The following is a 16,332-nucleotide window of genomic DNA, read 5'->3' on the forward strand; positions in this document are numbered from 1 at the left end:
ACCCTGTTAACTCCTTGAAATGTCACAGGCCAATGTCAACATCAAAAAGGACTTCTATGGGGCAATATATAGAAAGAAATTCTAATCAATGTGGAGGGCCCAATTTTTCTCCCGGATGACTTCCCTCTTGCAGTCATAATGTGGTGCCTAATATTGCTAAATAGTATTTTAAGGACGACTGCTAAGAAAATCAAACTTTGCTTTGTACGATGAGCCACACAAATATCTCTTAGAAATCAATTTTTAAAGCGCTTAAAACCAAACACTTCATGCAGCTACTACAGGAAAGAAACCCCAGACCCTCTACAACCCATTCCATTGCACAATTCCAAAATCTAAGCCAAGAGGTACATAGTACTATAGTGAAATAAAAACCTGAGTTGTATTAAGTGTATAGGGTCTCTTCTAATCAATCCCTGCAAACTGTGAATGCAGACAAAGTGGACGTCTCCATACCTCATTCTGCACTGAACTAGCCTTAAAACAAACATGCAAACATCAAAAATGAAGAGGAAAAAAAATGATATTAAAGAACCATACTTTAAAAGTCACATCTCTTTAAATAAATGCAAAGAGCTTTCGTTAGCAGAGAAACATGTATCCAATCCAGTAATGGGGACTGTTCAGAATGGATTCACAACCTGTTTTATGCATTAAAATTAATTTTGTGTAGATTTCTTTTTCCGAATTCAACACAGTATTTTTGATTGACTTTGCATTAAGTCAATGAAGTGAGATTCATATACTGTTACTTTTTGTCTTATTTTGTGCTTTACCTAAATAAAAACAAACAAACCTTAAATGGACATTCCTGGATGAAAATGTACAAAACTGCATCATGAAAATCTGATAAAATAGCTGCGTTTTCCCCATCAAATCAATCTATTTTGGTTTTCATGAGCAAATTATTATTTTAACCCACACACTAGAAGTGGCTCACGTATATATCCTATAAATTGCTTCTATGCAAAATATAAGGGAAATGTACAAAAAGACCATAACTGGCGCATAAATCTCAGCTATTTCCTGGTTGAACAGGAAGTCAGGGTAGAAGAATCAGAGATTGGGGATTTGCTGTAAAACAAGGTAAATGTGGCGATTTTTGTTACTTTTTTATTTCATATATCAAGCATTAAACTTGAGTGGTATCACCACTCAGGAGGGACCCTTTAATTATAAAGTATAACTAAAATATTAACAATCATTTTGATAAATTAAACAGGAAGAATTAAAAGTTAAAATTAAAAAAGCAACTTATTTTGCAACAAATTCCTTGGCTCTGATCCTCCCACGCTAAATAAAAAAAACAGGAAATTATAGCTTTCTCCTGGATCTCCCATTCATTCCTATGAGTAAATCACTGAACGTAGGTGTGTGTATAATGAAACCTATTTGCACAATCACCAGTTCCTTACAGAAATCAATAATGGTCACATGATCATGTGTAATCCAGCCAGCAGCAGTATCTCATTAACTTCAAAATACAATGTAATTAGAATGAATAGCACCGCTGAATAGAAGACATGGTCACAAGTGGATTTCATTTATTTTTGTGAATAAGATACTGTTCCTTGAAGTATTGCACATGCCTAGGTGGAAAGTGATATGCATGTATTTAAGGAAAATACATAGTGGAAGGGGCTCCAAACTTATCCTGAAAGTATGAAACTAAGAAGGTGAAACAACTGTGAAGGCCTTTTGCAACGCTCAAGCCACTAGAATCAAAAATCAGCGCTAATGTTCACATGATGACTAAAAGGATGCATGGTTGAATGTCAGGCTCCTGGTGTATTCCTTTAAAGCGTAATGCTTCAGATCTAAGGCTCAGTAAGCGTTTGGTTATTGTCACATATCATTAGTCCTAAATGGTTTAAGACACCAGAGACCTGCATTATAACATTTTCCAAAACTCTCAAATTCTTCTGCTTAAAAAAAAAAAAAGAAAATACTGAAACTGTTTCAAACTAATGTGGACTTATGTTTTTGAATACTGTCTGTTTGCAGACAGATGTATGAAAGACACATTTAATAATCCTCATTATTAAAAATACAAATTATAATCTAAAAAAAAAAAAAAAAAGTGAAAGAAATAAAGAGAAACGTGAAGGTGCCAGTACAGATTTGTGGCGCTTAGAAGCGCCTTACAATTATTTAAATAAAAATAATGAAAGGGTGTTTCTGGATTTTATAAACTGCTTTTGAACACTATTTGGGTTAGTTGATTACGGTTATCAGGAATAAAGAAATATTGAATCTACCACATAAACTCAAATACTATAATCTATTGTTTAAATCATAGCGTGAGGAGAAGGGAATTTTACTTTGACCTAGCTTTACAATCCTGATATCCTTCCTAAATCAAAGCAGAATATTTTGGGTCCATCGAAATTCATACTGGGGAATTCTAAAGGTAATTCTGTAGCATGACAGGCCAATCAATTAGCTCTATTAAAATGTAGGTCAATATACTTAGTCTGTCTTATTTAATGTAGTGCAACCTGACTCAACATTTTTGAATAGGTTTTCGATTCATCACTAATGAGTTAGAATAAGAACTTTACTCCCTTCTTAGATATTGTGGAAAAATTCCCTGAGCTTGCTGTGCTAGCAGCTCCAAGCACCTTAAATTCTTCTTCTCTGCATTATCTCAGCGTTTAAAATGTCTGCAGAATCAAATACAACACTCGCCAAGCGTGTATCGGAAGAAAGCCCTAGCATTAAACAACATGCTGTTTCTCAAAAATTCTAAATTCCAACACGTACAACCAGATGTCCTTTAGTCTGTGTGTAGGGGAGGAGAAAGAATTATTCACCAAAAAAAAAAAAAATCAAATAAAATCTGTAGCTTAATTTCCTAAGTCTGAAATAAAATATAGCAACTGTTATTTACTTCAAGTCTGGATGAAGAAGAAGAAAAAGGAAAATCAGAGGAAGATAATACAGGTTTTCTTTGCTGCTTTTGGCAATAAAAAAAATAATAAAATCACTCTTTAAAACATCCAACTTGCTTGAATTCGGTTTACAACAAAAGCCTCAGATCCTGCTTAATGATGTCCTGTGTGTGAAATAGAGAGTAACAGCAAAGGATGATGAATAGTGAGGGATTGTTGAGGTATAGGGGAGCATATTAGTCTCTCAATGTCCTCCTTTAGCATATGCTCTGGTGGTTTTAATCTGGACCTGTAGTAGACACAGAACCATGAGTTGTCTCGCCTCCGTATGCCGCCTCGGCATTTGCTGAGGGAGCCACACCTCCTCCTTCGTCATGAGGAGGAGATTCTTCCCCAGCTGGACCTCTAGAGGTAACAACACTGGTGGTTTCAGGGGAAATGCTGTGAGGTCCCTCAAGGGGAACACAACCAGGATGGTTCTTCCGAAAGTGCTGATTGAGGATGGCCTGGAAGGGGAAGCTTTTCCCACACACATGGCAGTGGAAGGGTTTGTTACCCGTATGCTTCCGTATATGATATTCCAGCTGATCCTTGCGAGTGTATTTCTTTCCACACATCCGGCACACAAAAGGAGTGATACCCATGTGCAGCCGCATGTGTCGGTCAAGACTGCCCTTCTGATTAAAAGACTTTGCACAGTAGATGCAAGTGAGACGTGGGTTATAACGGAACCATCTCTCTGATACCTCTTGCTCACGGAGATATTCTACATAACCACTTACTCCAATAACACCGGTTTCGTCTCCCTGCAATGGAAATAGATACCATATATCACACTTTTATGGACCTAGTATTTGAATTTGAAATGGATGTACAAAGATGGAACTATTGAAATTCTAATTCAAACTAGATGTGTACACCACGCTGTCTAGTGTTTGTAATTCATACACGCTAATTTGGGTGAACAGAAAAAGCAATTATCTCACAATTATAGATTATTTGGATGTTACAAATATTTTAATACTGTGAGTGGGAAAAATATCCAGGATGCGAAAAATATGTCCTTTAGATTTAAAGCCTTTAAAAGCATTAGAATTGGTTATAAAAAAAAATAAAATTAAAAAAAAGACTTGAAATTGGTTGTCCCTATTTGGATATATAATTTACATTTTTGTTATACAGGGTGTATTTCTGAAGAATTTCACTGCCTCCTCTAAGATGACAGCCAAACGTATAAATTGTGTTACTCAGCAAAGCTTCCAATTCAGCTACTTGGGTCTTACATTTGAAATTCACTTTAGTATATAACCCATATAGATTAAATTTCACTTATCTATGTTTGCCCTACTATGGAGCGATTCAAAAATTAAGGTAACTGTCCAAATCTAAAAACAGCATGGTTGTAATTTTTGTGTTGTGCCTTTTAAGAGATTATTCGGTCACATGAATCGCAATTCTCAGCATGCAAATGAAAATGAAAGTTCTATTTCAGAACCTTCTCTGCTGGTTTCATGATATTTTGATTTGGGGATTGTAGTTTTTGTTTTGGAGACATGAATCCTGCCAAACATATGTTATTCACTGACCTGGGAGCTGTGCTGTTTCTGCTCCTCTATCCTCCTCGGAGACTCGCTCTTTGCTCGATGTCGTTCTGTCATAGTGACCATGCTACCAGATGGGCTGAATCTTAAGGAGGACATGGAGTGAGAAGCAGTAATCAAGTAATGGTCATGAATATGTTAAGCACAGGTTAAAGTCTTGAAGGAAGAATAAAATGTACAGCTTGCTGTGAGGGCTATTTGGTCTTCCGTTCAGTATGGAACATATTGAAAAGTACAAAATGACATTGCCTAACTATGTAAATGTATGTGGCCTGCAGTATCTATATAGCACATTGGTGGCAACCTGGCACCAGGGATACCCCCTGTATACCTTGTGGTCACAGCCATCTTAACATAATGTGACCATGCGTCCTACTCGAACATGAACATAGCAAAGAATACAAGGGACATTTAAACAGTTGTTGGACCTTATATCTAGTAAGTTCTTATACAAAATCAGCCTGTCTGCATTACTTGGCTGAGATCTGTTGCTGTCTAAAGGACTGTACCAACTACCCCAGTGAAAAAAAGTTGGCACCATGTGTTAGGCAGCATGCACAGTGGGTGAATCGTGGGTGTTTTTCAGCTGTTGTTTTTCCCTGCATGAACTTCTGCCCCCCATAAAGTGCTGCCTGGTCCCACTCAGGCTCTTTAAGGTTACAAAGAAAGCTGCAGGGAACACAATAAATAAATGCATAAGCACACGATTTTCTTTTCAGATGAATTCACATGATATTAACTAAAGTTAGTAGCCAAAGTGAATTCAAATAGAATTTCAAATTTAAGGCCAGAATAGCCAAACTGAAAGAATGGCTTGCTTAGAAAAAAATTTCAGTCTGGCTATTTCACTTTGAATTCACACTTTGTGCAGGGCTTGACAAATTTGTGTGGAATCTAGGAGCCAGCTAAAAAAGTTATATACAACGAGAAAAATGCAATAGGGACACTGTAGTCACCAGAACCACCACAGCTTGATGTAGTTGTTCAGGTGACTATATACCTTGCAGGCTTTTCAGTGTAAACACTGCCTTCTCAGCAAAAATTCAATGTTTACATTGCTGCTTAGCAACACCTCTAGTGACAGTCACTCATATGGCCACTAGGCAGTCCTGGGTCACCCATGTGCAGCACCGACGTTCAGGTTCTCCAAGCTCTGCATGGAGGCGCTGAATGTTCCTCATATCGATTCATTAATTCACTGCATCCCTATGAGGAGATGCGGATTGGCACATTTGCTGCGCATGCACAAAATCCTCCCAATGCTTTCCTAAGGGAAAGCATTGGCTTAGCAGAGATCATAAAGATTTATAATCTCAGCCATGACGAAAGTGGCACGGCGTGGGAAAAAAGTTGAGTAAAAACTTCCTCATGCGATCTGAGGGGGCAAGTACCTAAACGGGCGCGCGCACACACTCTGACAGGTGCACACATAAACACACTGATGACAGGCTCACGCGCGCACACACTCAGTGTCACACTCTCACTCTGACAGGCACACACACACTTTCCCTGGGGTCCAGTGTGGCTGCTCTCTTTCTGCAGTACTCTTACTGCAGCTCCTCTCTACTCATTGCTCGCTCTCTGTAATGATGCCGGGGCCGGAGTGACGTCATGTTCCGGCTCACGGCATCATTAAACAGCGCGAAGGAGCAGAGAGGAGCTGCAGTGAGAGTACTGTTCCTTCGCGTACCGCCTCCTTTCTCCCGCGGGCAGCTCCATGCTGCCTCAGCAGCGGCCTCCATGCTCATGCGGGCGGCTGACTTTATGCTGTATCACCCGACCGCCTCCTTGCTCCCACAAGCGGCCGGCTCCATGCTGCTTTAGCCGGCCACCTCCTTGCTCCCGCAGACGGCCGGCACCATGCTGTCCAGCGGGTGCTGCCTTCAAAGCTCCCTTGGCGGCCACATATAAAGAGCTGGCAAATCCCAGGCACCAGGGCGAAATTTCTAGTCGCCATGGCGACCTGGCGCCTGGGATTTGTTGAGCCCTGCTTGAGTGCATAACCCTGTAAATTACAGTGATTGTGCGGCTGCATGTAGAACGAAAAATTCTAAATCCACAATAGTCTTGCATTACTGTGCTTGATTTTGGCAAAGTTCTCCGCTGATTTGGCTTGGCTAACAACTGCACAAAATACAATTGCGTGTATTATTATTCCATGTGGATAATTTGTCTGCAAAGTACAGTGCTGGTATATTCATCCATTCAGATGAGGATGATCCATCTATTTTAGAAGTGGGAGAAGGCACGTACACCCCCATGAGTACCAAGCAGTGATTTAAAGTGTGACTTGGTGGGGTGGTTATAGCACTTTGTATTAGATGTATTTTAATTGTCGGCCCCTGAGAAAGTCCCAAGAAGGAGGATACAGGTAAGACCCATTTTTATTTTTAAAGGGCTTTTGATAAAAGTCATTTCTAAACACCTACACCCTAGTAGATTCCCTTGCTTCTAGGAAGCTGAACAAGCCTTTGAACAAGCGAAGTGGAGAAACCCAAAGGGAATTTGGCAACCAAAGTTTCGGAGGAGTTACTCGTGTGTGCTAGAACATCAGAAATGTTGTGCAATCCAATTTGGTGCAATAGTGTATACAGAAATTATATTACGCTATGTTATGTTTCCTTTCGTTTTAGGCCACAGCTGATTCCCTATGTATGTTATGTCTATTAGTACTGGTATATACTACCATGTCAACACGTCCATGTACAATTTTAAATGGAATGGAAATACACTGCACGCAGAACAAAAGGGCCTGCAATTATTTTGTGGGATGTATATCTAGTAATATTTAAACTCACCTGTCTACATCACTGCTTGTTGGCCTGGATACTTTCGTGCTAGATGATCCCAAGGTGTAGTTCCCCTGCCCAGTAGAATTATGCCCTGTTGTGTCGATCATCATGGCAGTCACTTCCTCTGCACTGCTGCCATCCTCACCAGAAGGCTGGTTTTCCGGCCCAAGCCATTCATCTAGGTTCTCAGTCTTGATGCGGAGGCCTCCCATCACCCTCACCTCATCATCACTACGCTCTCCACGGTCTGCAGACCCTGTCTCCACATACCATTGCCCTGCCCGGTTGATACGTAGAATTGGTTCCCTGCTCTCCACATCCGATCCCTGCTCCGCCATTTGAGGACTGGTGGACTCCTCAGCTGGACTCAACTCCCGAATGTCCAGAACTGTGCTTACCTGCCCTCTTCGAGTGCCTGAGGTTCGTGGTGTGCTGTGATGTGGACTTATGGAACAGCTTAGGCTCTGGCTAACACGATTGGAATCTTGAACTCTCTCCGTATGCTTTGGCCGGCTTGGACTTCGCTCTTCCTCAGATTCTGGAGAACTAATCTTCAAGTGGATACCCTCTAGGATTTGAGTGCACTTGTCGATAATATGTTGCATCTGCAAAAAGCTTGCGGCCGTTAGGTAGCTGATAATGTCAGCAAGTTGCAGACAGATCCGGCCCGTGTAACAGAAAGTAAGAAGCTGCTCAAAAACCCCAGGGTTTTTGATGACTGAAAGCGAGACAGCGCTCATCTCGTTTAGGGACATGTGATCCCGGAAATAGGGGGAACTGGCAGCTAGCACAACTTTGTGAGCGCGGAATGTCTGTCCCTGCACATTGACCACAATGTCACAAAGGCGACCTTGCATTCGCAGTTGGTTGAGATGGCTCAGTACAGAGTTGCTGTACTCTGGGATCTCCAGCTGTATGTTACCTCCTTTCTCCATGGCTGCCCCTATTTCAGGCACTCAACCCTGCAGAAACCAAAAGTGATATATTAAGTACACATGCCTTCTAGCATTTCAAATTGCATTAGAGAAACTTTGTTACAGTGGTGTGGCCAGAGGTTTCAGATTCACTTTAACATAAATTCACACTGAATACAGAATTTATTACATAGATATACTATGAGTACTTAAGGAGCTAAGTGGGGAAATAAGTGAACCTCTGTATTTAATTTTTCAAGATTCTTTTGTTTCAGGTATTGTACCGGAGGATTGGAGGAAGGCAGATGTTGTTCCTATATTTAAAAAAGGTTCAAAATCCTTGCCTGGAAATTATAGACCTGTGAGCTTAACTTCTGTGACTGGGAAATTATTTGAACGGGATAATATTCAGGAATTCATTGTGAAGAACTGCGTTATCAGCAATAATCAGCATGGTTTTATGAAACATAGGTCATGTCAAACTAACCTAATTGCATTCTACGAAGAAGTAAGTAGAAATATAGATCAGGGTGTTGCAGTGGATGTGATCTACTTGGATTTTGCCAAGGCATTTGATACGGTTCCTCACAATAGGTTAGTCTTCAAACTAAAAGAAATTGGTCTAGAATGAATATTCTTGTTCTTGGGTAGAACATTGGCTTAAAGATAGAGTACAATGAGCTGTCATAAATGGTACATTTTCAAGTTGGACAAAAGTGGTAAGTGGTGTCCCTCAGGGTTCTGTTTTGGGACCGCTTCTATTTAACATATTTATAAACGATCTTGAAATGGGCATTGAAAGCCATGTATCAGTGTTTGCAGAGGACACAAAACTTTGTAAAGTAATAAAATGTGAGCAGGATATTGCCTTGCTGCAGAGGGATTTGGATAGATTGGGGGGCTATACATAGGACACGAGGTCACACATTTAGGCTTGAAGAAAGGAGATTTAATCTAAGGCAAAGAAAAGGTGTTTTTTTTTACAGTAAGAGCAATAAGGATATGGAATTCTTTGCCTGAAGAGGTGGTTTTGTCAGTCTATACAGATGTTTAAACTGCAATTGGATAAATACTTGCAAAAACATAACATACAGGGATATAATTTCTAATTAGTGGGGTAATATCTGCTTGATCCAAGCAGACATCTGACTGCTATTTTGGGGTCAAGAAGGAATTTTTTCCTAGTTTGTTGCAAAATTGGAAGCGCTTCAGACTGTTTTTTTTTGCCTTCTTTTGGATCAACAGCAAAAGCATATGTGAGGAAGGCTGAACTTGATGGACGCAAGTCTCTTTTCAGCTATGTAACTATATACAGGATGAATTAAGTGTGAAATATTTAAAGTCACTTCTCCTCAAATCTAGCACCTCCGTGTGCTCAGCTTCGTGGGTCGCCCTTGCTCTCCTTTCATTTACCCTGCATGGAGACAACACCCTAAGCAGGGCAAACCATCCTTACAACTCTGACTTCATTGCCAGCATCTGAACGGAGTAACATCAGTCACTCTGTTACAACAGTCCCTAGCTAGCAGTGTTAATTTCGTCGACTAACAATTTTAGTAAAAAAATATTTGAGATTTAGTCGACTAAAACAATTCAGAGGACTAAAATCCAACTAAAACGGCTTTTAAGTCAAAAGACTAGGACTAAAACTCAATTGAAAGGTGCCGCCAAAATTAACACTGCTAGCTAGCCCTAGGAGCATCAGCTAGAGAGTAACCAAAACAACCACAGAACATGCACTGTTGTTGCTATAATGGAGAGCTGGAAGTTTCTTCTGCTCTCCCTGTCACTCAATTCATCAACAGAATTTCTCTGAGTTTCTTTTTCAACAAGGGACTTGATTGTAACTGCATAGTATAGTACTTTTACCTTAAACAGACAGTGTCAAAATGCAATGCATACATATTTCATCCTTGCTTGGAAACTCAGATTAGACAACCATTATGGCTTTTGACTCCACACATACAATGGGAAGTTTACCCCTTCACTGCTTTTGTCATACTAGTGCTCTTAGCTGGGGAAAGTAAGCTAATGTCTATACACACAGCCAGGTACAAATATTACATAGTACCACTGTTGCCAATGGCCAATAAAAACAAAACAACATATGGAATTACTGAATTTAAATATACATGTGAATATGTATTATATAAACCAATAAATACATTTACAAACATATCTCCACTTGAAGATGGAATGGAATGACCAGAATTCTTTCCAATTTACCATCTGTGGAGCAGAGCTTCACTATCATGGTGAAGATGAAATTCAATTTGAGTGAAGAGCACAGCTGGTACCAAAGCGAAGTTACATACTAAGAATTTATCTAATAATAACCAAACTGCCTCCATCCCTGCAAGCAAATAAACTGAGCCTATGTTAAAGGAATGGCTGTATAGTGCTACATAATATGTTGACAGGTTGTGGGTATTCAACACAAAATTATCATCATCATCGTTTACGTAATATGTCAACCTGCATTATCTTAAATATCCCACTGCATACATAAAGCATTATCTAGTGACGTTTAACTAAGTTTATTGTGGTTTCGAAGATTGCCAAGATATTCATTATTATAATTTTTTTTAATTATTTTTTTTTTTAATTAAGATATTCAGAAAGTCTTAACTCAAAACTAGGGCAGGTAAATCTCTAGACCCTCCTACTTTGCGCCACCACAAAAAAGCAGATCTGCAACTTTTTCAAGCTGTTTTCATTGCATGCATGTTTTCAATGGGTATAGATCTACTAAATTGTTAAAAATTCACAAAATTGTCCACTGAAATGTTCCCTTAAAATTCATTTTGCCAATTTAGGTCTCAATTTAATAATTTTGGATAAGCTTTTCTAATGATTTCATATTTTGAAAAAAACTTTTCAAAAGTGTATCCAAAAATATATTGAGGCTTAAATATGAAATCACAAATGAGGCCCACTATTGCCTCGTTTCCACTGAGCGGATCGGTTCAGTTCAGTTCGGTACGGTTCGCTATTTTGGGTGTTTCCATTATGAAAGTGGTCCATACAAGCGAACCGTACCAATCCATTCAGGGTCCTGCTTCAGATGTAGGGCCATAGGAAATGGAACGGTTCGGTTAGGGCGGAACTACTATACAATCCATTGATTGGTGGACAGGAAGAGCATTTTTTCTAAACCCTGCATGGCCCTGAAGGTCTGACTTGCAGTGGAAACGCTCACCAGAATGGGCTGGTCCATTCTAAACCTTCCAAACTGTACCAACCCGAACCGATCCGCTCAGTGGAAACGAGGCAATAGTGTGGCATCTTTTATAGCCTGGTTGGGGAACTACCTAAAAACACACACTCAGCAGTGTGGTTAGACCATAAAATTTGTGAATGAATAAGGAAAATATCAAATGTTTCCTTATAGATGGGTTGTGTGGCCTAACCATTTGTGGCATTGGCATTTCCGATTAGTTCAACATAATGTCAATCGCATATGCTTGAAATTGCAAACCTAAGCCAAAAATGTTTTAAAAATAATAAAAATCAAATTTTAGTGCATAACCTTGTGCTTGGATATTATAGTTATTGTAAAAGTTATATTAACCTGTCAATTGTACTCATTTTCAGGAATGTAGAATAATTTAAAACATGGCCCATAATCTAACCTCCACCCCCCCAAAAAACAACAACAAACAAACCGAGAAATCAGAACAAAAATACTGCATACATAACACAAAGTGGTTTATTCACTTAACGTTGCAATAAATTAATATGCTAAATTCATACTGTAATTGAGAGTACATCAAACAATAAAGATATAAAAATAATTATTAAAGCAGAACTCACTTTTAGGTTATTTGCATTTTTTTGTAAAGATCCCACATGGTGACATGTACGCTTGCATGGAGATTTCTGAGGGGGGAGTAGATAGGGAGAATTACATATTATAAGCTGGTGCCACTACTTCTTGCATCCATATTTGTACGACTCTTGGCACCTTCATCTGGCAAGACCCATTATCAGTACCGTACTGTACCTTGAACATGTGTAAGAGTACGACACAATTTCTAGGGAGGATCCTGTGAGATCTTTAACCCCTTAAGGACCAAACTTCTGGAATAAAAGGGAATCATGACATGTCACACACGTCATGTGTCCTTAAGGGGTTAAACCTTATTCTGCCTGCGTGAGATTCAGTTAATTTCATGCAGGCAGAATAAGGTACCATAGACATCTACTTAACATCTTGCATGATGATGCCTGCTCATCCAGTAGGGATCCATATCTTTTGATTGTGCATAATGAAAAATAGCACTTTACATTGCTACAGTTATCAAAAATAACATTTCAACATTATCTGGGTAACTAATTACAATGGGTTTATGCTACACTTTTACTTTGCAGTTTCATGTTAGGCAAGTTTCCCAGTGCTGTATCGATTTTTTGAAAATATTAACATTCTGCAGCACCATGCAATAGGTGAACTAAGAAACTGTCAACATGCTGGCCTCTAGCTTGCATTCCTGTATGTCTGATTTTTAAGAGGGAGGTCAAGCAAATAGGAAGAATTCCATGAGAAGTAACTTACTAGTCAGGGTGTAGTAGTTGCAGTTCATGTTGCTTTACATTTTGAATTTAAATTAGAATTCCCAGCAATTTCCCCTTTATTAATCAACCCTGTAAATATTTCCTGGTAAATTATATATGGCTAACCTAAAAACATGTTTCTTTATACCTACACTTAAAGTGGCTCTGACACCTACTGGGGTCTCTGCACAATTTGAAAAGGCCCCACTTCCCCCACCGTGGTGACTTCGCTGCTTAGTGTGCAGTGGGCACGGTGTTTGGAGGAGAAGGTACGTTTCACTTAGCTGAAGCTGTCCTTCGCAGCCACCACCATCAGTTGAAACGTCTTCAGCTCCTGCTGCTTTATTTGAAAGAAGCCCGTGTCAGTGTTGTACTCTCACGCATGAACAAGAGTAAAGCAATGTGATCTATGGAGGATCCCACGGGATCTTTCATAGACAATGTCCTTTTCCCCACAGCTGTCACCAGTGATGTGTAGGGAAATGACAAAACTTGACAAAGGAAACTTTGCCTTTTGCTAGGCATTGAGAAAAAAAAAAAAAGGCTAAGTACCCTACTATAGAATAGAACAGTAGAGAAAAGAAGAATAGAATGAGAGAACTGAAGTAAATAAGAATCAATTGAGTTAAGGTACTTAACGTGACAGAGAATCTTAAAAACAAAATATAGCAAAAAAATGATACATTTAATATCAGAAACAGCACCAATATATATATACACACACACACACATACACACCTCATCTACCAAGGGTTATTCACTAATGCGATATATTTCAGGAATTCTCAGAATTTCAAATTGGAGGCAAAAACAGTGGCATTGGAAAAGTCTCCACTCAGAGAAAAGTCTCCAGTCAGCAATATTTTCAGGCACGATGTTTATGCCTAAAATGTTAAATTCCCTGTAAATTCAGTAAAATAAATGCTTTTATATATATATATATATATATATATATATACATACATAGATATAATTGTATAGGTGTGTGTGTGTATAAAAATAATCAACATTAATATATTAAAACAAAGATATAAAACTATATATATTAACCCTATATTCCAATGTATTATTTGTTAAGCACTGATTGTTACAATGTAATTAGTATATATATATATACACACACACACATACAGAATATATAGTGAGCAGGTTTATGTTACACTATGTATAAGATAATTAGCCAGTGTTTGTCACTCAGTCCTATTCCCGGATCCAGGCTGTGGATGGGTGTAAAATCTAGGACTATAATAGGGTTTATTCCTGGCTGCTGATTAATGAAGTTATTGATCTCCTATTGATACAATAAAGCCATGGCTGGGGATGGGTGTAATATCTAAGACTATAATAGGGTTTATTATTGGCTGCTGATTAATGAAGTTATTGATCTCTTATTGATACAATGAAGCCATGGCTGTGGATGGGTGTAATATCTAGGACTATAATAGGGTTTATTCCTGGCTGCTGATTAATGAAGTTATTGGTCTCCTATTGATACAATTAAGCCATGGCTGTGGATGGGTGTAATATCTAGGACTATAATAGGGTTTATTCCTGGCTGCTGATTAATGAAGTTATTGATCTCCTATTGATACAATAAAGCCATGGCTGGGGATGGGTGTAATATCTAAGACTATAATAGGGTTTATTATTGGCTGCTGATTAATGAAGTTATTGATCTCCTATTGATACAATGTAGCCATGGCTGTGGATGGGTGTAATATCTAGGACTATAATAGGGTTTATTCCTGGCTGCTGATTAATGAAGTTATTGATCTCCTATTGATACAATGTAGCCATGGCTGTGGGTTGGTGTGTGTTCAGGTACAGAGGAGGATTTAGCTCCTGGCGGTTGGCACTGCCCTCAGGTAGGTTCTCCTGGCGGCCACCCACATTGCTGGCACTCCTGGCACAGTCACCCTAATGGCGCTGCCCCGCTGGGATATGACGGCCAGGGGGCGGGCCGCAGCCGGGTTAGCCACGCCCTCACACGGGAGGATGGCTGGAGTGTGAAAGTGCAAGCCGCGCCCTGACACCCTCCCCCCTGCATCCTGACACCTACCTCCGGGGGCGAGGACGGGCCGGGACGGGGCCACCGCCGGAACACAGCGCTCCGGAAGTGATACGTCAAAATACCTTCACTCGCCCTCCTTCAGCTACCCGGAAGTGAAAGGAGGAATCCCCGCCCACGTCGTCACAGCCCTGCGCTCGATTGGCTGGAGCTGTGCGAGAGAATTGAGCCGCAGACGCCATTTTGGGTGGGGAGGAATGCGTGCCAAGCCTCATTCTGGTGCTTAGGTATATTGGCGGGAAATCAGAACGGGGCTTGGAACGCACAAATGTTAATTTACAAAAAAATAAATAACATTTAAAAAATAGCTCTTTACAGTGCATTACTGCGGCTTGTTAGGGTCTGATATATTATGTATTACGGTGTCCAAAACACAGTGGAACGGACTGCATACTGTCAGGGTTATTCAGTAAAGTAATAATGTCATATTTGGGGCCAAAATCGCCGAATTGGAAACATTGTCTAATACAGCTGTGCTGACAGTTTGACTACTAACCTAATATTTCAAATTCACTTTGAATTCTCACTTGAATAAATAACCCTATTAAAGTGCAAATTGTGAGGAATTCTAAGTTAAATTCAAATTTTAGGCCGAAGTCGCTGAATTTGAATCATTCTCCCAGGCAGCTACTATTTTGGTATTTTGTCCTTAAATTTGAAATTCACACAATTAAGCACGCTTCTATACACAGGGCAGCATTATTAGATAAATTAGACACGCTCACACCGCGCTGTGGGCACTAGGGCCATGCATGTAAAGCGCTGCGGAATTTGTTGGCGCTATATAAATAATAACATAATAATAATAATGTAGTGCTTCAGCAGCGCTCTCTCTGCTGCTTTAACTGGTTTCCATGGTGATTGTTCCACATTTTGTACTGTAGAACATTTTTTCGGAAAACAACAACTTCATACACAAACTCCAATGTTTATATTATTGCTACTCTTCATTTGCAATATTTGCCCTAGCTTTGCCTTGTCTAAACTAGATTATGATGTAATTTGCTAAAATGTTGATTTAAATTTAAAAGAAAACATAACATCTTGTGAAAAACATGTTATTTTCCAAGATTTATTCAGTGACCTAAATTCCAGAGAAGTGTCAGCTCAACCTTAAAGGACCACTCTAGGCACCCAGACCACTTCAGCTTAATTAAGTGGTCTGGGTGCCAGGCCCAGCTAGGGTTAACCCATTTTTTTTTATAAACATAGCAGTTTCAGAGAAACTGCTATGTTTATAAATGGGTTAAGCCTTCCCTCTAATCCTCTAGTGGCTGTCTCATTGACAGCCGCTAGAGGCGCTTGCGTGATTATCACTGTGAAAATCACAGTGAGAGCACGCAAGCGTCCATAGGAAAGCATTGTAAATGCTTTCCTATGCGACCGGCTGAATGCGCGCGCAGCTCTTGCCGCGCGTGCGCATTCAGCCGACGGGGCGTAGAGGAGGAGGAGAGCTCCCCGCCCAGCGCTGGAAAAAAAGTAAGTTTTAACCCTTTTCCCCTTTCCAGAGCC

The 16,332-nt window shown here is 39.7% G+C and overlaps 1 protein-coding gene and 1 long non-coding RNA gene across 3 annotated transcripts in view; both read right to left on the bottom strand.

Moving 5' to 3' along the window:
- LOC134569294 (uncharacterized) overlaps window positions 1-16,011 on the bottom strand; it is a 28,258-nt gene extending 12,247 nt beyond the window's left edge. The window contains exon 1 of the long non-coding RNA XR_010084080.1: window positions 15,933-16,011. This is a non-coding gene — a long non-coding RNA (uncharacterized LOC134569294). The remainder of the gene's footprint in view (window positions 1-15,932) is intronic.
- Window positions 620-14,901, bottom strand: ZBTB37 (zinc finger and BTB domain containing 37). 2 transcript variants are annotated; one of them, XM_063428207.1, is made up of 5 exons: window positions 14,812-14,861; window positions 12,012-12,077; window positions 7,291-8,246; window positions 4,478-4,577; window positions 620-3,697 (listed from the first exon to the last, which is right to left on the bottom strand). In XM_063428207.1, the coding sequence occupies exons 3-5, from the start codon at window positions 8,217-8,219 to the stop codon at window positions 3,170-3,172; spliced, it is 1,557 nt and encodes a 518-aa protein (XP_063284277.1). In that variant the 5' UTR covers window positions 8,220-8,246; window positions 12,012-12,077; window positions 14,812-14,861; the 3' UTR covers window positions 620-3,169. The 2 variants fall into 2 exon arrangements, with proteins under 2 accessions (XP_063284277.1, XP_063284278.1); XM_063428208.1 differs by lacking the exon at window positions 12,012-12,077 and having other exon boundaries at window positions 14,812-14,901.
- Window positions 16,012-16,332: the final 321 nt, after the last annotated feature.

Source organism: Pelobates fuscus, chromosome 7, assembly GCF_036172605.1.
Source record: "Pelobates fuscus isolate aPelFus1 chromosome 7, aPelFus1.pri, whole genome shotgun sequence".
In the NCBI taxonomy this organism is placed as follows: Eukaryota; Metazoa; Chordata; class Amphibia; order Anura; family Pelobatidae; genus Pelobates; species Pelobates fuscus.